The sequence below is a fragment of the Sapajus apella genome, unplaced genomic scaffold, assembly GCF_009761245.1.
Source record: "Sapajus apella isolate SASKATOON/1434 unplaced genomic scaffold, GSC_monkey_1.0 scaffold10, whole genome shotgun sequence".
Lineage (NCBI taxonomy): Eukaryota > Metazoa > Chordata > Mammalia > Primates > Cebidae > Sapajus > Sapajus apella.
The window spans coordinates 6444990-6463062 of record NW_022436950.1 but is presented as its reverse complement, the minus strand read 5'-3'; the positions used below and the strand labels follow the sequence as shown (position 1 = coordinate 6463062).

Here is an 18073-nt window from a genome sequence, read left to right as displayed (position 1 = left end):
CTTTTTTGCACATGGATAGCCAATTGTTTCATCACCCTTTGTTGAAGAGACTGCCCTTTTCCCATTGAACTACCTTTGCATCTTTGTTGAAAATCAAAGGCCTTGTACATGTGGGTATATGAACACTTACTTGGCTCCATTGATGTGTTTTCCTGTGGTACACCAATACCGCACTGTCTTGATTACTGTAATATTATAATAAGCCTTGAAATCTGGATCAGATAATGTAAGTCTCTAGATTTTACTCTTTTTTTTTTTGCTGCATCTCACAGATTTTGATACATTGTCTTCTAATTTTATTTCAGTTCAAAACACATTTTTAATTTCCCTTATGATTTCTTCTTTGACCTTCAAGTTATTTAGCAATTTTCAAATATTTAGGGGTTTTCCAGAATCTTTCTGGTTTGGATTCCTAATTTAACTGCATTGTCTGTTGGCATACTTTAAGTCTCATTCATATCTATCTATCTATCTATCTATCCATCTATATATTTTTTTTGAGATGGACTTTTGCTCTTGTCGCCCAGGCTGGAGTGCAGTGGCACAATCTCAGCTCACTGCAACCTTCGCCTCCCAGGTTCAAGTGATGCTCCTGCCTTAGCCTCCTGAGTAGCTAGGATTAAAGGCACCTGCCATCACACCCCGGAAATTTTTTGTATTTTTAGTGGAGACAGGATTTCACCATGTTGGGCAGCGTGGTCTTGAATGCCTGACCTCAGGTGATCCATTCGCCTTGGCCTCCCAAAGTGCTGGTATCACAGGCATGAGTCACGTGTGTGGTCTAAATCCCGTATTTTAAATCCTTTTAAATTGTTGCCCAGATACCATCTGTCTTGGAAAATATTTCACATGTATTTGAAAAATATTTTGCTGTTGTTAAGTGTAATGTTTCAAAACATTTATTAGGCCAAGTTGTTTAGTAGTATTTTTTGGGGTTTTCTATATCTGTTTTGATTTTCTGTCTTTTTGTTCTATCAATTATTGAGAAAGAGGCACTGAAATCTCTGACTAACAGTGTGAATTTGTTTACTTCTCCTTTCAGTTCTTTCATTTTTTTCTTCATGTATTATTTAGCTATGTTATTAGGTGCATAAACATGTAGGATTGTTATGTCTGGTTGATTAACTGACCCTGTGATGACAAGAACCTGTTTATCTGTGGTAATGTGATTTGCTCTGAAATGAACTTTTATATCAGAATGGACTCTGGGGCCATCTGGAGTGCAGGGTGGGTTGTGCTCCTGGCCCTTCATTATAGGCAGACATTTGGAGCCAGGACAAATGCAACAGCCAGGCACCATCCTGGTGAGGATGCTGGGGATGGGGATGCTCTCTCCCTGCCCACAGCCTCATCTCCCTTCATGGTGGGGACTGTCTAGACCCATAAGGAAACATTGAAAATTGATCTGAGTGGGAGGGTGAGGGGGCCAAAAACTGGCCAGGAAGGGGCTGGTCCCAGGATTTTAAAACCCACTTTTGTGTTCTGGGATCTACCCATAGCTCCTGGAAAAGTGGATCCTGTCAGAGAAAGAATGGGAGCGGGAAAAGGCCATGAGCCTCCATCTCTACCTCACGCGGATCTATGTCCACAGCACTGGTGTCTGTGTGAGTCCAGGAAGCCCCAACCCCCAGCCTGCCACTCTGACATTCACAGAAAAACTCCTGTCTCTATCTGGGAGATGAGGGAACACTTTTGAAATCAAGTTCTGTCCCTGAAGAGTCCCTTGGGAGAGGCTGCGATGACCTGGTGCCCTGGGCTGGGTCAGGAAGGGAGAGGATGGGACTGAGGTTGGCAGAACTCCAGGCTTCGTGGGGCCTGTGGCTCCTGGAGTGGCAAGAGCCCTTTTTAAGAAAAAAAGGTACAGAGTTATGAATCCCACATTGGTTAGGAAAGTGACTATTTGAGAAAATCAAGTGCTGCAAAATCATAAATTTTGCAAAGCTTGATGAGCATCACAATCCTTACAATGTCTAGAACAATGCAGTGTTTTTACTGATTGACCATCTGACACAGCCTGACAAGACTTAATTTTCTACATTTTTTGGCTCCCTGCTCTTTGACTGTCTTGTCCTCAGGATGGCTGTGGCAGGAGGATGATGGAATCAGGGGCTGGGGTGCAGCGATGGGCGTCAGGTCTTAGGAGGTGCAGGGAGAGAAGTGGGCTGGGCAGGACCCTGGTCCTGGGCACCTGGAGAGAGGTTGTGAGGCAGGGGCCAAGACCAACACTCAATAACATGTGAGGCCAGAGGCTGTGTGGAGGGCATTACCTGGGATCCCACAACATTCCCTGCAAGAGGAGGTGCCATCATTACCGACACTATGCAGACAGGAAACGTGAGACCAAGAGGCAGAGTTCCCTGCCCAGGCCGCTCAGCTAGGGAACGGGAAGCTCTGATCCCCAGCGTCCATTATAGGAACAACTGGGCCCAAGTTCAGAGTGGTGAGCTGAGCAGAGCTGAGTCAGAGCTCATTCTGAGCTGGGACCCACAGATCCAGGCTGCTTAGCCTCCAGGGGCCCAGCTGTGGGCAGGGGAGGCTGACGTGTGGACATGGGACAGGCAGTGGCAGCCTCCCCTTCCCCAAATGGGTGTTTTCAGAGCAGGTTTTGTCCTCTCAAGTCGCCCTTTATGTTGCCCCTGGGCAGCCCCAGGTGTGCGTGAGGGCACAGAGGTATGAGCCCCTTGGTCTCCTGATCCTCAGATCCCCCTGAAGCTGGGGCAGTTTGGCACAATGGTCGGGCTCATCGCCCCGTGCACCTGTGATGCCCATCAAAGAACCCGCATGGCCTCAATGAATGTCCTGTCCAGCCTGCTGGATCTTCACGGTATGAGAGGGCAGGACATGAGGGCCAGGCCTTCTGGGAGGGAGAGAGGGCTGACTCCAGGAGTGTGGACTGTGGCCTGCCCTGGGGGGAAGTATGGCCTCTGTGCCGGCAGGCATGGAGAGAAACAAAGGTGACCACCAGAGGGAGCAGTGAGGGGAGAGCTGACCAACAGTCCATGGAAGCTTCTAAGAGAGATTCATTAGCCCAGATTGACCCACAGAGGGCAAGTGCTGGGCATTGAGGGCCTGGCTGGAAGAAAGTGGGCTCCCAGATGCCAAGCATGGGACAGAGCTGGCCAGAGCTGAGCTCAGGGGAGAGCAGGCATCTGAGCGGGCGTAGAGGTGGCGTGGGCAGAGGCCGCCACAGGCAAGGGCCCTCAGGCCTGCAAAGCCAGGGCAGGAGGTTGCCACGAAGGCGGGGTAGCCAGGCCCTTTGTCCCTGTTGGTTATTTCTGAAGTTGTATTCCCGACAGCAAGCCAGACCAGCTCCTTGTGGGGCCCTTCCAAGGAAAAGGAGCTTGAGAAATGTAAGGAGGACCTCTGGGGCACGGACATGGAGAAGATCTTCTGTGCATCCTCCAGAATCGCCAAGGTGACAGCCAGGGAGCCTGTCTGGGCTGCTGGGCTGGTCTCAGTGCTCTCAGCGTCTCCTGGGGAGGGGGGCCTTCCTGGGCTCGCCGCACAGCCCAAGTTCTCTGGGGTCTCAGCTTCCACAGCCTTTGGCCCAACTCCTCCCATCTGTGTTGAAAGGGCCTGCAAGTATGTCAGGTCCCTGCTATGTCTCCGGCACACAGTAGGTGCTTAATCTGCTTTGCTGTCTTCTTCCTGTCCCCATGATGTGCCACACTGAATGTGGAAAGGGCCATGGGAATGATCTGGACAGGCCCTGCACGTGGTGTGGGCACACGGGCAGCCTGATGGCACAGTGATGAATGGAAATGCCTGGAGCCACCCAAAGAGGGTGACCAGGCCCCTTCTGACTCAGCCCAGGAGGAGGCCGTGGCCATGGTCTGAGAAAGGATGGGAGCCTGGAGTGGGGCATGAGGTGGGACAGGGGAGGAAGGGTGTCCGTAGTCATGGAGTGGCAGGGGAGGACAGGGAGTCACCCTCTCTGCTACTAGGTGGTCTGCACGGAGTTTAACTGTGATGAAGTGGTCTCGCTCATCCAGAAGCTCTGCGAGAACATTGGAGCCATGGACCTGCAGCACGACAAGGCCTCTGTAACCTGGATAGGCACCTTCCTCCAGATGTGGGCCAAGGAGCTGGAAGACAAGGTGGCAGAGCCATGGCAGGGCCACCAGAGGCTGGGGCTGGGGCTGCCCGGTGTGCCCAGATGAGAGGGAAGGGCGAGGGCCTCACCAGCACTTGCTGAGAATGCCTCCTCTAACTCCTGGCTGCTAAAGAGGAGGAGGAAACAGAGTTCTAGAGCTAGAAAGAAGCGTGTTGAAGGTAGCCTGGTGAGTTAAGTGCATGCTGACCCGGAGGTCAAGGCTCTCCTCCCCAGAGCACACCACCTCCTGCACTGCAAGTGAGTTCCAGGCAGACCAGAGGATGCGCTGGAGAGGGTGCTGGGGGTTTAACCTGCTCATTGTCCAACTGGGCCAGAGCCCCTGGAGCAGGGGCATGTCATGGGGTTAGTGCAGGAGGCCATGGGGACCTGGGCTGCCCCCATGATGCCCCGCCCCTCCCTAGGTGGCTGAGATCCTGGGAGCCATCCTGGTGCACCTGCCGGCGGTGGACCACCCGGAGGTGCGGCGCCTTCTCATTGAAGGCATCCTGCTGCTGGCACACCACCACCGGGAGACCATCCTCACACCACTCCTGAGGCAGCCTCTGCCCATGGAGAGGTGGGTGCCTGGAGGAGGCGGCCCTGGCCTCCTGTGTCATTTGGACCATGTCCCAGAAGCCTGGAGCCTGGGGTAATACCTTGCCCCACCCTGAACGAGGTCGAAGCCCTTTACCTGTTTGTACCTCCTAGAGGAGGGGCTTGCCTCTGATAAGCCACTGACACAGAGCTCAGACTTGTAGAGCGTCACCACATGGAGCTGGAATCTGGACCCGTAGCTCCCCACATGTCCTGATTTCCCTGCAGGGACAGTGTCTATGGAGTTGTGTCTCCCATAGCAGCTCTTCCCTGCCCTGCGAACACAGCTGTGGCAGATCGGCTGCAGGATGTGGCTCCAAGGCCTGAGCAAGCCCAGGAGATACTCCAAGCTGTCCCTGATCCTTTCACAATGTATCCCAAGAGGGGAAGTGACTTGTCCTGGTCTCCAAGGGAAGAATGGCCCAACCTCCAGCCCCGGAGGTGGCCGTGAGTGATGCAAAGCGATCCCGTCTTTACTGGTGTTTCTCTGCCAGCAGCGCAGAGCTCCTGTGTGTGCTATAGCCTGACGGCACAGGCCACTGGGCACAGTCTCCCTACACATGGGGAGTCTGGGTGGTACCAGAATTCACCTGGGAGGGCCCAGAAAGAGCTAGGCAGTCATCCCCAGAGCTGTGGAGCCTGTGCTGGTGCAGGGAGGTAAGGAGATGCCGTGCTAAGTAAGAGGCTTGGAACAGAGAAAAGAGTTTTTAAAACAGGCCCTGGACCCAGAGCCACAATGGCTGACCTTCGTGAGATGCAGGCGTGGCTCCACCTTGGAGCCGCTTCTCGTAAGAGTAGGCCTGCCGTGGGTCCAGCTGGGAGGGTGGTGCAGATTTCGTGACTGAATGAGGCTCAGTGGCTCATGATGCAGAGCTGGGTGGGGTAAGGGGTGGTGTGCCCTGGGTCAGGCTGGCATGGTTGGTGGCCACGTCACACTGGTTTCCACTTAGCTTGCCAAATCTGTATTGGCTTGCTATTGCTGCATAACAAGGTACCACCCACTTAGAAGCTTCGAACAACACCCATGGCCCAGGCATCAAGGCATAGCTTAGCTGGGCTTTCTGTTCAGGGTCTCACAGCCTGTGATGAGGGTGTCGGCTAGCTGCATTCCAGAGCCTGGGGTCGTCTTCCAGGACTGTGTCATTATTGGTAGTTGTTTCTTGCCATCGTAGGACTGAGGTGCCCCTTCGTGTTTCCTTGCACCCCATGGCTTCCTTGCAGTGGGTGCTGATGAGTGCACTGTGCCCCCCGATTTATTCCTGTCCCTGGGCCTCCAGCCACATCTCCCCGCAGACCCAAACTCACCACCCTGCTCTCGTGCATTTGGCTTTGTGGGTCCAGATAGTCAGTTAACATGTCTCTGTTCAGCTTAACCTTGCTAAATTATATTTAGACTTGTTAGACTCGCATTAGCCTTTCAGAACCTCCCAGATGCCCTGCTGTTTGTGCCTCTGCACCTATCCTGGGGGACCTCCCTTCTCAGCAGGGTCATGGGCTTGGACTTGGAAACTAGGAAGGCCCTTTTCCAACTGTAGTTTTGCAGGTGGCCTGACTGCTGCAAGCCTCACTTTCCTCTTCGGTGGAATATGGAGATAAAAATACCTTCCTCAAAGATGTATTAGGCAGTTCAGGTGATAATCCGAAAGCTGCCGACAACCAACCTGATGCAAATTGGGCACTGGGAGGTAGTGTGGGACATGTCTGTAAAGTCACCGAACAGGTGGGGCCTCGGTGGTCACCTCGCAGTGGAGCTGGGGCTTCCACAGGGCCCATGGCTTTCCCAAAGGTACCGTGAGCCCATGCAGAGAAAGGGAGCTGAGTGTAGCGTCAGGGTCCTGGGTTCTAAGTACACAAACTTTGACGGCTGCCTCCACCTCCCTGAGTTTCAGCCCCCAGAGTCCAACCTCTACTTAGGGGGCTGCTGAGGGGTTGAAAGGGATTTTTACCTGCCAGGGCACATGCCAAAAAACTCACAGTCCTTATGCCCTGACTTTGGTTAGCCACCTGGCAGAGGTGTGGCTGGCCATGTCGGAGAACGTGCCCTTCGCCCGGACCGTGCTCCACAGCCTGATGGGCCGGCTGCAGTCACGGCTCAGCCCCAGGGTCGATGCCACCTCCAAGGCTGACATCTGGCGCATGGCTGCGGTGGACCCCCTGATGGTGAGTTGCAGGCACAGGCCCCAAGGCTCCTCGAGGGTCTCTAGGTAGGAGCCCGATGCCCTGGACGTTCTCTCTGCAGACCCTGTGCACCATCCACCTTCTCATTGAGAAGCTGGATGAGAACGACAACCTCCCAGACTTCCTCCCTGACCTCATCTACACCCTCCTGCTGCAGCTTGGCAGCAGCCACCAACCAGAGGCCGCCTCGCCGGTCCTGAAGACATGGAGGCTGGTCCACACCGCACCTCTGTCTGAGGAGATGAACCTGCAAAGGTGCTCTCAAGGGCGGTGGGTGCTAGGCAGCAGGCCTGGGCTGGGTGTAGCCACAGGCTGTCCCTTAGTTGCCACTGGACTCCACTGAAGGGTTCTCTTTGTCTCCTCCTGGTGGGAGCTGATCTTAGGATGCCTTTCTCATGAGTGTCCAGCAAGGTGTGGTTTTCAGAGTTTGCAGATCCACTGTCTCCCTGGACCTTCCCCTCAGCCCCTTGGGCTGGGCCCCATGGGCACTGGGGCCCCACTTCACAGATTGCAGCAGCCTCCCCAGGCCATGCGCTCCCAGCAGGGCAGCGCATCACAAGCCCCCACCTCCCTCCAGGGTCACCATCAAGTCCATGCAGCTCTTGTTCAAGAGAGTCAGGAACCAGCCCCTGGCGCGTGCCCTGGAAGAGCAGGCGGTGTGGGGCCTCCTGCGGGGCGGCGGGACGTTCCTGGAGGGCGTGAGCCTGCTGGCCAGGTGGGCCCTGGCTCCCATGGGGTGGCAGGGGGACCTGCAGAGGAACCCCCTTGCTGGATGGAAGGGCTCCTTGCGAGGACATGGTCCAGTCCTGTCTGAATGACTTCTTTCTTGGGGAATTGCCACGTCAACCTGTGAGTCTAGGATGGCAGTGGTGTGCCAGGCAATGAGAACCTTTTATTCAAACCCTTCCTGCTCAGAGCAGATGAGACCAGAGAGAGGAGGGCTTGCCCCCCAGGGCCACACAGGGTCTGGAGCAGGCCAGAGATGGGAGTTACTTCCAGGGTCCTAGCCACTCAGGAGCCACCCTCTATCCCCTTTGTAAAAAGGAGATAGAGACATTGAGTGGTTCACTGACAACCTCAACCAACCCCAGGAAGAGGAGGGGGAAACCCAGAGATGTTAGGACATCTTGCCCAGTGTTATCCTGCCAGCAGGCACCAGGCGCTGGCATGGTCTGGCCCAGCTCTTGGCAAATGTCAGGCAGGGTGGGGCTGCCTCTGCGGCCTGGCACTGTCTCTCCTCTGCAGGTTGTGCATGCAGCATGTGGAGGGCCACAGGCAGAGGCTGGCGGAGCTGGTGCTCAGGGGCATGGACTCTGAAGTCCTGAGCTGCCGCATCAGCAGCACGGCGGCCTGCGTGGAAGTGAGGCACCGGGTGCGGGCGTGGTGCGAGTGGAGGGGATGGGGTCCCTGGATTCTTCTGGGGATGGCTCATCTCCAAGGCATGGGAGTCAGGGGAACAGGCGAGCACCCCTCCTTTGAGGGCTCATTCTCTCATCTGCTCCTTCATTCATCCATCATATGAGTCGTGCAGCGCGGGCCCTGCAGGAAACACAGGCTGAGATACCGCCCGAGCCCTGCAGCATGGCAGCAAACTGATGTGTGACCTAACAAGCATAGCCACTCAGGGGGCCCAGGGAGGGCACCTGGGCTCTCGCTGGGACAGGTTTCCTGTAGGAGGTCTCAGAGAGGCCAAGGGGTGCTGCCAGGCAGACGGCAGGGCCCAGCAACCGTATTTCAGGGCAAGTGTTGGAGTGTCCTAAGGGCAATGATGCCCACTGCACCCTAGGAACCAACCACAGCCCAGACCAGGGGCTGGCCAGCGTTTTCTGTAAAGGGCTGAGACATAAATTAGTATTTTTGGCTTTGTGGCCAACTCCGCTGTAGCAGGAAAGCAGCCACAGCCACTGCATTAACCAGTGGGCATGACAGTGTCAACAAAACCGTATTGATGGACACTGGAATTTAAACTTTGTGGAATTTTCATGTGCCATGAAATGTTCTTCTCTAGATTTCTTTTCCCCAACATTTAAAAATGGGAAAATGAGTGTTGGCAGTGGGCTGTACAAAAACTCCTGGAAGTACAGGACCAACCTGGGAGGTACTCGCTAAGCTTTTATAGGTTCTTCAGGCCCCGCCCTGTGTTCAGGCCTCTGTAAATCTTCAAAATGATGAGAAGGAGAAGCACTCCCTTGTTGTCTCACCCAGGACCTGGCCTTTGATGTGTCTGGGTTTAGAATTTTCAGTGGCTAGAAGCCACGCAGGGCCAGGACCAGGTGCTGGAATCCAAGGGCCTGGCTAAGAGCTTCCGCTCAGCTGCTGATTGGCTGGCGATGAAGTTACTTAGTGTCTCTGAGCTTCAGCCTCTTCATCTGCCAAACTGCGGAAAGCAGTGCCTTCTTTTCAGGCCTTGGTTGAGAGTTAAATGTGATAAGACTGTATACACATTGCTTGCTTGGGAGGTAAGTGCTCATTAAATGCTTGCTAATTATGGCTGTTTAAAAATTAGGTTTGGCTTTTTTTGTTCCATATGAATTTTAAAATAGCTTTGTTCTAATTCTGTGAAGAATGTCAATGGTAGTTTAATAGGAATAGCATTGAATCTATAAATTACTTGGGGTAGTATGGTCGTTTTCATAATATTGATTCCTCCTATCCATGAACATGGGATATTTTTTCCATTTCTTTGTGGCCTCTCTGGTTTCTTTGAGCAGAGGTTTGTAGTTCTCCTTGAAGAGGTCCCTCACTTCCCTTGTTAACTGTATTCCTAGGTATTTTATTCTCTTTGTAGCAATTGTGAATGGGAGTTCATTCCTGATTTGGCTCTCTGCTTGCCTGTTGTTAGTGTATAGAAGTACTTGTGACTTCTGTGGATTGATTTTGTATCCTGAGACTTTGTTGAAGTTGTTTATCAGCTTAAGAAGTTTTTGGGCTGAGACAATGGGGTTTTCTAGATATAGGATCATATCATCTGCAAACAAAGACATTTTCACTTCCTCCTTTCCTATTCAAATACCTTTTATTTCTTTCTCTTGCTTGATTGCCCTGGCCAGAACTTCCAATACTATATTGAGTAGGAGTGGTGAGAGAGGGCATCCTTGTTTTGTGCTGGTTTTTAAAGGGAATGCTTCCAGCTTTTGCCAGTTCAGCATGATATTGGCTGTGGGTTTGTCATAAATGATTCTTATTATTTTGAAGTATGTTCCTTCAATACCTAGTTTGTTGGATGTTTTTAACATGAAGGGATGTTGTATTTTATTGAAGGCCTTTTCTCTGTCTATTGAGATAATCATGTGGTTGTGTCTTTAGATCTGTTTATCTGATGAATTACGTTTGTTGACTTACATGTGTTGAACTAGCCTTGCATCCTGGGAATGAAGCCTACTTGGTCGTGGTGGATAAGCTTTTTGATGTGGTGCTGGATTCAGTTTGCCAGTATTTTATTGAGAATTTTTGTATCAATATTCATCAGGGATATTGGTTTGAAGTTTTCTTTTCTTTTTTCTTTTTTTTGTATCTCTGCCTGGTTTTGGTATCAGGATGATGCTGGCGTCATAGAATGAGTTAGGGAGGTGTCCCTCCTTTTCAATGGTTTGGAATAGTTTCAGGAGAAATGGTATAAGCTCCTCTTTGTATTTCTTATAGAATTCAGCCTGTATAGCCAAGACAATCCTAAGCAAAAAGAACAAAGCTGGAGGCAATGCCCTACTGGACTTTAAACTATCCTGTAAGGCTACAGTATCCAAAACAGCATAGTACTGGTACAATAACAGACACATAGACCAATGGAACAGAATGGAGAACTCAGAAATAAGACTGCACATCCACAATCATCTGATCTTCGACAAACCCGACAAAAACAAGCAATGGAGAAAGGATTCCTTATTTAATGGTGCTGGGAGAACTGGCTATCCATTTGCAGAAAATTGAAAGTGGGCCCCTTCCTCACACCTTATACAAAAAAATTAACTCAAGATGGATTAAAGACTCAAATGTAAAACCCAAAACTATAAAAACCTTAGGACAAAATCTAGGCAATAACATTCAGGACATGGGCATGGACAAATATTTCATGATGAAATCACCAAAAGCAATTGCAACAAAAGCAAAAATTGACAGTTGGGATCTAATTAAACTAAAGAGCTTCTGCACAGCAAAAGAAACTATCATCAGAGTGAACAGGCAGCCTACAGAGTGGGAGAAAATCTTTGCAATTTATCCATTCAACAAAGGTCTAATATCCAGAATCTACAAGGACCTCAAACAAATTTACAACAAAACAACAAAAACAACCCCGTTAAAAAGTAGGCAAAGGACCTGAACAGACCCTTCTCAAAAGAAGACATTATGCAGCCAACAAACATTTAGAAAAGCTAAACGTCACTGATCATTAGATAAATGCAAATCAAAACCACAGTGAGATACCATGTCATGCCAGTCAGAATGGCCATTATTAAAAAGTCAGGAAACAGTAGATGCTAGCAAGGTTGCAGAGAAATAGGAACACTCTTACACTGTTGGTGGGAATGTAAATTAGTTCAGCCATTGTGGAAGACAGTGTGGTGATTCCTCAAAGATCTAGAACCAGAAATACCATTTGACCCAGCAATCCCATTACTGGGCATATACCCAAAGGAATATCAAAGATACGTGCATGCATATGTTCATTGCAGCACTATTCACAGTGGCCAACGACATGAAATCATCCCAAATGCCCATCAATGATACACTGGATAAAGAAAATGTGGTGCATATACACCATGGAATACTATGCAGTCATAAAAAGGAATGAGATCATGTCCTTTGCAGGGACATGGATGAAGCTGGAAGTCATTATCCTCAGCAAACTAATGCAGGAACAGAAAAACCAAACACCACATGTTCTCACTTATAAGTGGGAGCTGAACAACGAGATCATATGGACGCAGGGAGGGGACCGACACACACTGGGGCCTGTTGGGGGTGGAGTGGGGAAAGGCAGAGTGTTAGGGAAAATAGCTAATGCGTGCTGGGCTTAATACCTCGGCGATGGCTTGCTAGGTGGAGCGAACCACTGTGACACATGTCTACCTATGTAACAAACCTGCGCTTCCTGCACATGTACCCCAAAATTAAATTAAAAAATTTTTTTAAAGAAAAAAATTAGGTTCAGCTTTTAAGAAACAAGCTATTTAAATTCTTCAAATTCCATAGGGCTGGATTATACGTGATTTTTTTAATGCTTGCTAACAATCGTGTAGGGATTTACTCTCCAGGAGTTTACCCTGAAGAGCGTTTAAACTTGGTTGTGATAGTTGTGTTCACTGCTCTGCCTGGCCCTGAATAGGTGCTCAGTAAATGTGTAAATAAACTGAAGTGCTGTAGGAAGCTCCTGTGATTGCTGGTGTTGGTGTCTGGGGTGGCTGGAGGTGGACTGAGGTGGAGACAAAACATTTGGAAGCTTCAAGCAGTTGCGCCTAATGGGGGCTAAGGAGCTGGATGTAGCAACCGTCAATAGACTCTCACTTCTCCTGTCCCTGGACTCACCAATTTGGTGTTCAGTTTTCTTTTCAGGCCTCTTTCAAACATACTCAGGTTCTTACATGCACACACATGTATACACACATGCACACATACACATGCACACACACACATGCACACACACGCGTACCAGGGAGTTCTCAAAGGCCTGAGGTTTTGGCACTTGGAGTACTAGGTCAATAGTAACTCTCCTGAATGAGTGAAATTCATGCCTTTCGTGCATTTCTGTTCAGGTGGGGGTGGGTGTGGCTCTTGCATTTGACTGGCTGTTATGCTAACTGAAAAAATAACGGATGAATATATCCATATAGGTACCACTTATACATCCATATAGGTACCACTTATACATCCATATAGGTACCACTTATACATCCATATAGGTACCACTTATACCTCCATATAGGTACCACTTATACCTCCATATAGGTACCACTTATACATCCATATAGGTACCACTTATATCTCCATATAGGTACCACTTATACATCCATATAGGTACCACTTATATCTCCATATAGGTACCACTTATCTAGCATTCCTCACATATGTCCTTGTTAAGTCCCCACAAAGACTCTGAGGCAGTTACTAGCATCATCCTCTTTTTATGGACAAGGAAACAGAGGTTCTCAGGGCCTTCTGCTCACAGAGCCTCCTCTCCTCCCATGTCCTGCTGCGTCATTGCTGCTGACAAAGAGCCTGCCCTGGGGATAACTGACACTTGTCCTCCGTTCCAGTTCATGAGCGACCCGGTTCTGTACCAGGAGAAGCTGCTGAAGCCAGCGGTGGTGCTGCTGGAGAAGGGGGCCGACCAGGAGGAGGACGAGGCCCTGCGGGTGCTGTCCCTGCGTGCCCTTGGCAACATGGCCCTGGGTGCCCCCAAGAAGGTACCGTGTGCACCTGTCCCTGGGCCCAGGTCCCTGGAGCTGACGGTGCAGGCTGGGGGCTTCGGTCAGCCTCGGAGTGAGGGTGCAGGCTGGGGGTTGCCCATGCCCCTCCAGGTGAAGCAGTACCGGAAGGTCTTGCTGGAGAAGTGCCTGGTCCCCCTGAGGGAGCCCACGAGCACCAGTGTGACTGCTGAGGGTATGGATGCCCTGACCAAGATCCTGGCAGAGCTCCGAGAGCGGGATGTGGGGTCCTCTTTCGACGCCATCTCTGAGCGGTGCAGGATCTTCTTTGACAACGTGAGTCCGGATGAGAGCCTCCCTGAGCTCGCCCGGTGAAGGAGTGGGCATTTCTCAGACCCTAAGGAAGAGGTGGGCTCTAGAGCAGGAAGAGCCGGGGTTCCTGCTGGGCACCAAGGTAGCGACTGGCTGATCACGGGATCTTGTGAGATAAAAGGTTTTCTTCTAAGTTCCAGAGAATCAGTGCTGTCGAGTGAGGGTTCCTGGGTCCCTGCAGCCCTGCTAAGGGGGACGGGTGTCCCTCTTTTACTCCTTGCACCTACGAATACCCCCAGGGCACCTGCGTCACACTGGGCCTCTGCCAGGCAGGGCTGTGCACTTGGATCCCGCACAAGCCCTCTCCCAGGGAAGAGGTGGGCACAAAGACCAGAGCAACGCCCAGCCCCCTGAGGGCTACGTGATTCCCGCCAAAGGAGAGACTCCACCCTGATGGAATGATCCAGAAGGGTCTGCAGGGGCCAACGCATTGGGTGTTCCTCGGGGAACAGCTGGGGTTTCACCAGGCGTCCTGCTGCCTGCACATCAGCCCGTGTCCATCCCGGCCACAGGAGAGCGAACTGCTGCGTCTGAAAGCCTTTGTCCTCTTTGGGAAGCTGGCAAGGGTGGTCGGGATGTCCAAGAAGCATTTCTTCAAAGGGGAGGTGAAGAAGGCCTGGATCCCCCTCCTGCTGCACTCCCAGGACCCCTGCTCCGACTCAGCCCAAGTAAGACGTGCCCTGGGCTTTGTGTCCCGGTCTGGGGCCCATTGTCCCTCAAGGAAACAGATCCTTGGGTCTGCTGGCTCGGTGAGCTGCAGGCTTTTCTGTGCCTCAGTCTGAGATCCCCACTACCCTCACACAGGCTGAGAAGCGAGGCCATCTGAGATGACCTGCAGAGCCACTAGAGACTGCCTACAGACTATCATAGGCAGTCTCAGCCCACGTCAGGAGGCACGGGGTGGTAGCTGCCTATAGCCCTTCTCTGCCCAAACCCTTTCTTCTAGTGGATTCTGTAACTGGCAGGTCACTTTTGGGTATTAGGACTTAAAATACCCCAAAGTGGTCCTGTCCACTCCCTGCTCCTGTGGGGCAGGCCCATGTTGGGGGCAGCTAAGAGTATGGGTTGGGGGCGGGCCTGGCTTCTCCCTCTCCGAGGCTCAGCTCCTCTTTTGCTTTGGGGCAGGAGGAGGGAGAGGGAGGATGGATTTGTTAGCAAATGAGTCTTCTCATTGAGCTGGTGCCTCTCAGACTAACCCTGGCTGGCTGGGGGCAGCAGTGGTCGCTGTCCGCAGGTTCCTCACTCCCTGCACAGCCCATGAGCTTGACCGCCCTCTTCTCTCCCTAGTCCCTTCCTACAGACTTGGAGTGTGGGGTCGGGAGGTGGGGAGGTGGGGAGTGGCTGATTTGGGGAGGTTCTGCCCTTGCCTAAGCCTTGGGATGCAGCTGGCCCCACATGAAAGAAATTCAATGGCCCTTTTCAGCAGGTGCCTTAGACCCCAGCGCTGAGTCACAGGACAGGTTCCTTCAACCCTGTCACTGTGGGAGCTGCCATTTCCAGGTGGCCCTTATAGGCACTGAGCGGTATTGAGAGGCATGCTCCCTAGACCTGGGCTTTGCACCCACCAGCCCAGCTTCCCGGCTCTGCCACAGTGTCCCTGGCAACCCTGGGCACAGTGTCACCACTCAGAGGCTGCTTTTCCTTGCCAGTCCTCACCACCCTCTGTCTTCAGCTCACACTGTTCTTCCATGTTTTATCGACGGCTGTCCAGTGGGGTGGGGCGAGCTTCAGGGAAGGAACCAGGGCACACCCAGCAAGGGTGACCAAGAGTGAAGGAAGGGCTACCGAGGCAGAAGCATTTTGTCTTCCTGCCCTGATGTCTCCAGAAGCTGGGGCCAGCAGGCTTGGTGACAAGGCAGGAGGTGGTGGACTGGGCCTGGGAGGTGAGGACACGTGCCCCGTCCTGCCTGCTCAAGCCAGGCTCCCACCTCTGATCCCATTGAGGGCTGGGTCCCAGGCGGGGCTGCTGAGGGCATGAAGGTGCTGGCTGAGGTGACAGGTGGGGCTGCATCTGCCCCCAAGTGGCCTTTTATAAATGCACATGCAGTCATGTTCAAGCTGGAGGGGCTCAGGTCCCAGGTGGCCTCCCAGGAGCCACCAGCCCTGCCCTTCTTTGGCTTGGTGAGGATTTTCCAGGGCTGCCCACCCTGGCCTGGCTGATGCCTCTGCGGCCGTCCTGTGTCCTGCAGGCCTGCATGGCTACCATGTTTCAGTGTGTGCACTTCTGGGGCTGGAAGTCCCTGGAGTGTCCTTCACGGCCATGTGATACCACTACCGATGACAAGATGACTGTTTTCCAGACAACCATGTGCTCCATCCTGGTGAGAAAGCCAAAGGGGAACCGGTCCGTCCCAGGTGGCCACACACGGGCTTGGAGTTGGGGTGGTCGAGATGCCACAGCTTGCTTTCTCGGGGCCCTACGTTGACCTTCCACACGTGCAATGTCGAGACCAGCACTGTGCAGCAGATAGAAGGCAAGCCACGTGCCTATTTCAGCTGCCTGTTTCTTTTAGTAGACACATCCAGAAAAGTGCAGAGGTGAAACAAATTTTAATTATTTCATTTCACCCAGATAACTAAAACATGATTATTTCAACATGTAATCAATATAAAAAACGATTATTGTGGTATTTCACAACTTTGGGGGTACCATCTTAAAACCCAGGGGGGCACTTTACACTGAATTCAGACCAGCCACACTGGAAGTGCTCCAGGGTTACATGTGGCTTGTGGCTACTGTGCTGGACAACACAGGTTCTCTGGTCAGATGTGACGTGTAAAATGCAACAGGGGCCGATGGTCCTTCACTTGCCAGCTACTCATCTGCTGTGTGGTGCTGGGATGGTCGCTTTCCTTCTCTAATGCATCTTGGTGATGGGATACTCTTGGTGAATGACAGCCCATTGTCAGGGTCTCATCCTCCAAAGCTGTGTGTGTCACTTACTTTTTGCAGTCTCAGAAAAAGCCAGCTGTTCTTTACAGCTTCTTGCTAGAAACAATGGTCTATGTTAAAAATAGCTTGTCAAGGATCAGAATCGCTGCTTGCAACTTGGCAGGTGAGCAGATGGGTATCTCCTGGCTCAAGATGGACTTTGAAAGCCATCTGGTCCACCCTGGGACTTGGGGGAGGGTGGGTCATGGGAGGGAGGCATGTGGCAGAGCTGGGGCCAGAGCAAAGGTCTAAGTCCTGCACTGCGCCTTCTATCCTGCTTTGATTTCGGCTTCCTTCTTGCCAACCTGGGCTCAACAAAATCCTTCATCAGTGTTCTCATAACATAAACCAAGTATCTTACAGGGAGGGCCACAGAACGACTTGCCTGCTGACCTCATATTCGCGTGATGAGCATTTCTTTGGCTATCATTTCAGGAATCATTATGAAGCAGATGTCCACACATTATCTGAAAAAGCTGGACATCCCAGCATTGCGGAATTGTAAGTAGCGGAGTGTGTTACATCTCGAGTCCACGACTCACCAACTAACTAGGGGAGCTTAGAGAAACAGGCTCAAGGGAAGAGCCAGAGGACCCTTTGCTGTGGGGTTTTTGGGGGTGGGAGTGTAACCAGGCAAGAGAGAGAGAAATGCACCTGGGGAGGCCTTTCCAGAACAGCTGTTCATCCCCGGGCTGTTTTTCCCATTTATAGCGTCTTATGAAATGCTTTTGCCCTGATGTTGCTATCAGGTTCTGTGGGTGATTTCTGTCCCTGGGAGGGTGGTCACTGAAGCCCTGAGAGCTGCACTGTGTGTGCAGAGCTCCACCTGCAGTCTTCTGGTTTCCCATGCAGGAAGCTTCCCCGTCTGCCCCTGCCCACCTTCTGCGCCCTCACCTGCAATCGCTGCCCACGTGGTCCTGACTGGGAGGGGCCTAAGCCTTCCCTCTTTGTGTTCCCTCTCAGCCCTCCAGGAACTACAGCTGGACCCGGATCCTGAGGTCAGGCAGGCAGCCCTGGAGACGCTCAAAGTCCTGGATAGCTGTAGTCAGCACAGGCTTCTGGCTTCACCCGAAGGAATGTCCTAGGTGGTCCAAATGTAAGATGTAAACTGTCTTCTTAGTGCCAAATGCAAGCCCTTATCGATGTCGTTTGTAAGAAGTTTAGTTTGTAGGAAAAACATTGTGAAATAATTACTATCCTTTTCTTTCTTCCATTGAAATAAACCTCCACTGCCATTGGAGTGCAGGCTTGACTGTAAGGTGGTGGTAGCCCAGAACCAGGACAGTGAGGCAAAGGGAACTTCAGCCTTAATGAGATTCACCCCTGCTCCCACCAGTACGTGTGTCTGACAGACCCTTGCCTCAAAGAGTCGGAAACTAGCTTTGCTTCTTCACTCGTAGTTCACCCCCAGTTCACAGGCTGACAGTGTGCCTCAGGCCAGGCACTGTGCCAAGCGGCAAAGGGAGGCCTAGCGTGTCCAGTCTGCCTCCAGAGACCCTTCTTAAAGGGAAAGGCACCTGACCACAACACACATCAGAGGGA

The 18073-nt window shown here is 51.8% G+C and overlaps 1 protein-coding gene across 1 annotated transcript in view; it reads left to right on the top strand.

The window, feature by feature from the left end:
• Positions 1 to 17773, top strand: part of MROH2A (maestro heat like repeat family member 2A) — a 55941-nt gene extending 38168 nt beyond the window's left edge. The window contains exons 27-42 of the mRNA XM_032277848.1: positions 1500 to 1604; positions 2701 to 2824; positions 3297 to 3415; positions 3945 to 4097; positions 4516 to 4670; positions 6688 to 6847; positions 6927 to 7120; positions 7443 to 7580; positions 8111 to 8225; positions 13117 to 13266; positions 13381 to 13563; positions 14112 to 14267; positions 15789 to 15920; positions 16553 to 16655; positions 16967 to 17032; positions 17495 to 17773. Of these exons, the coding sequence (XP_032133739.1) occupies positions 1500 to 1604; positions 2701 to 2824; positions 3297 to 3415; positions 3945 to 4097; positions 4516 to 4670; positions 6688 to 6847; positions 6927 to 7120; positions 7443 to 7580; positions 8111 to 8225; positions 13117 to 13266; positions 13381 to 13563; positions 14112 to 14267; positions 15789 to 15920; positions 16553 to 16655; positions 16967 to 17032; positions 17495 to 17616 (2175 nt within the window). The 3' untranslated portion in view covers positions 17617 to 17773. The remainder of the gene's footprint in view (positions 1 to 1499; positions 1605 to 2700; positions 2825 to 3296; positions 3416 to 3944; positions 4098 to 4515; positions 4671 to 6687; positions 6848 to 6926; positions 7121 to 7442; positions 7581 to 8110; positions 8226 to 13116; positions 13267 to 13380; positions 13564 to 14111; positions 14268 to 15788; positions 15921 to 16552; positions 16656 to 16966; positions 17033 to 17494) is intronic.
• Positions 17774 to 18073: the final 300 nt, after the last annotated feature.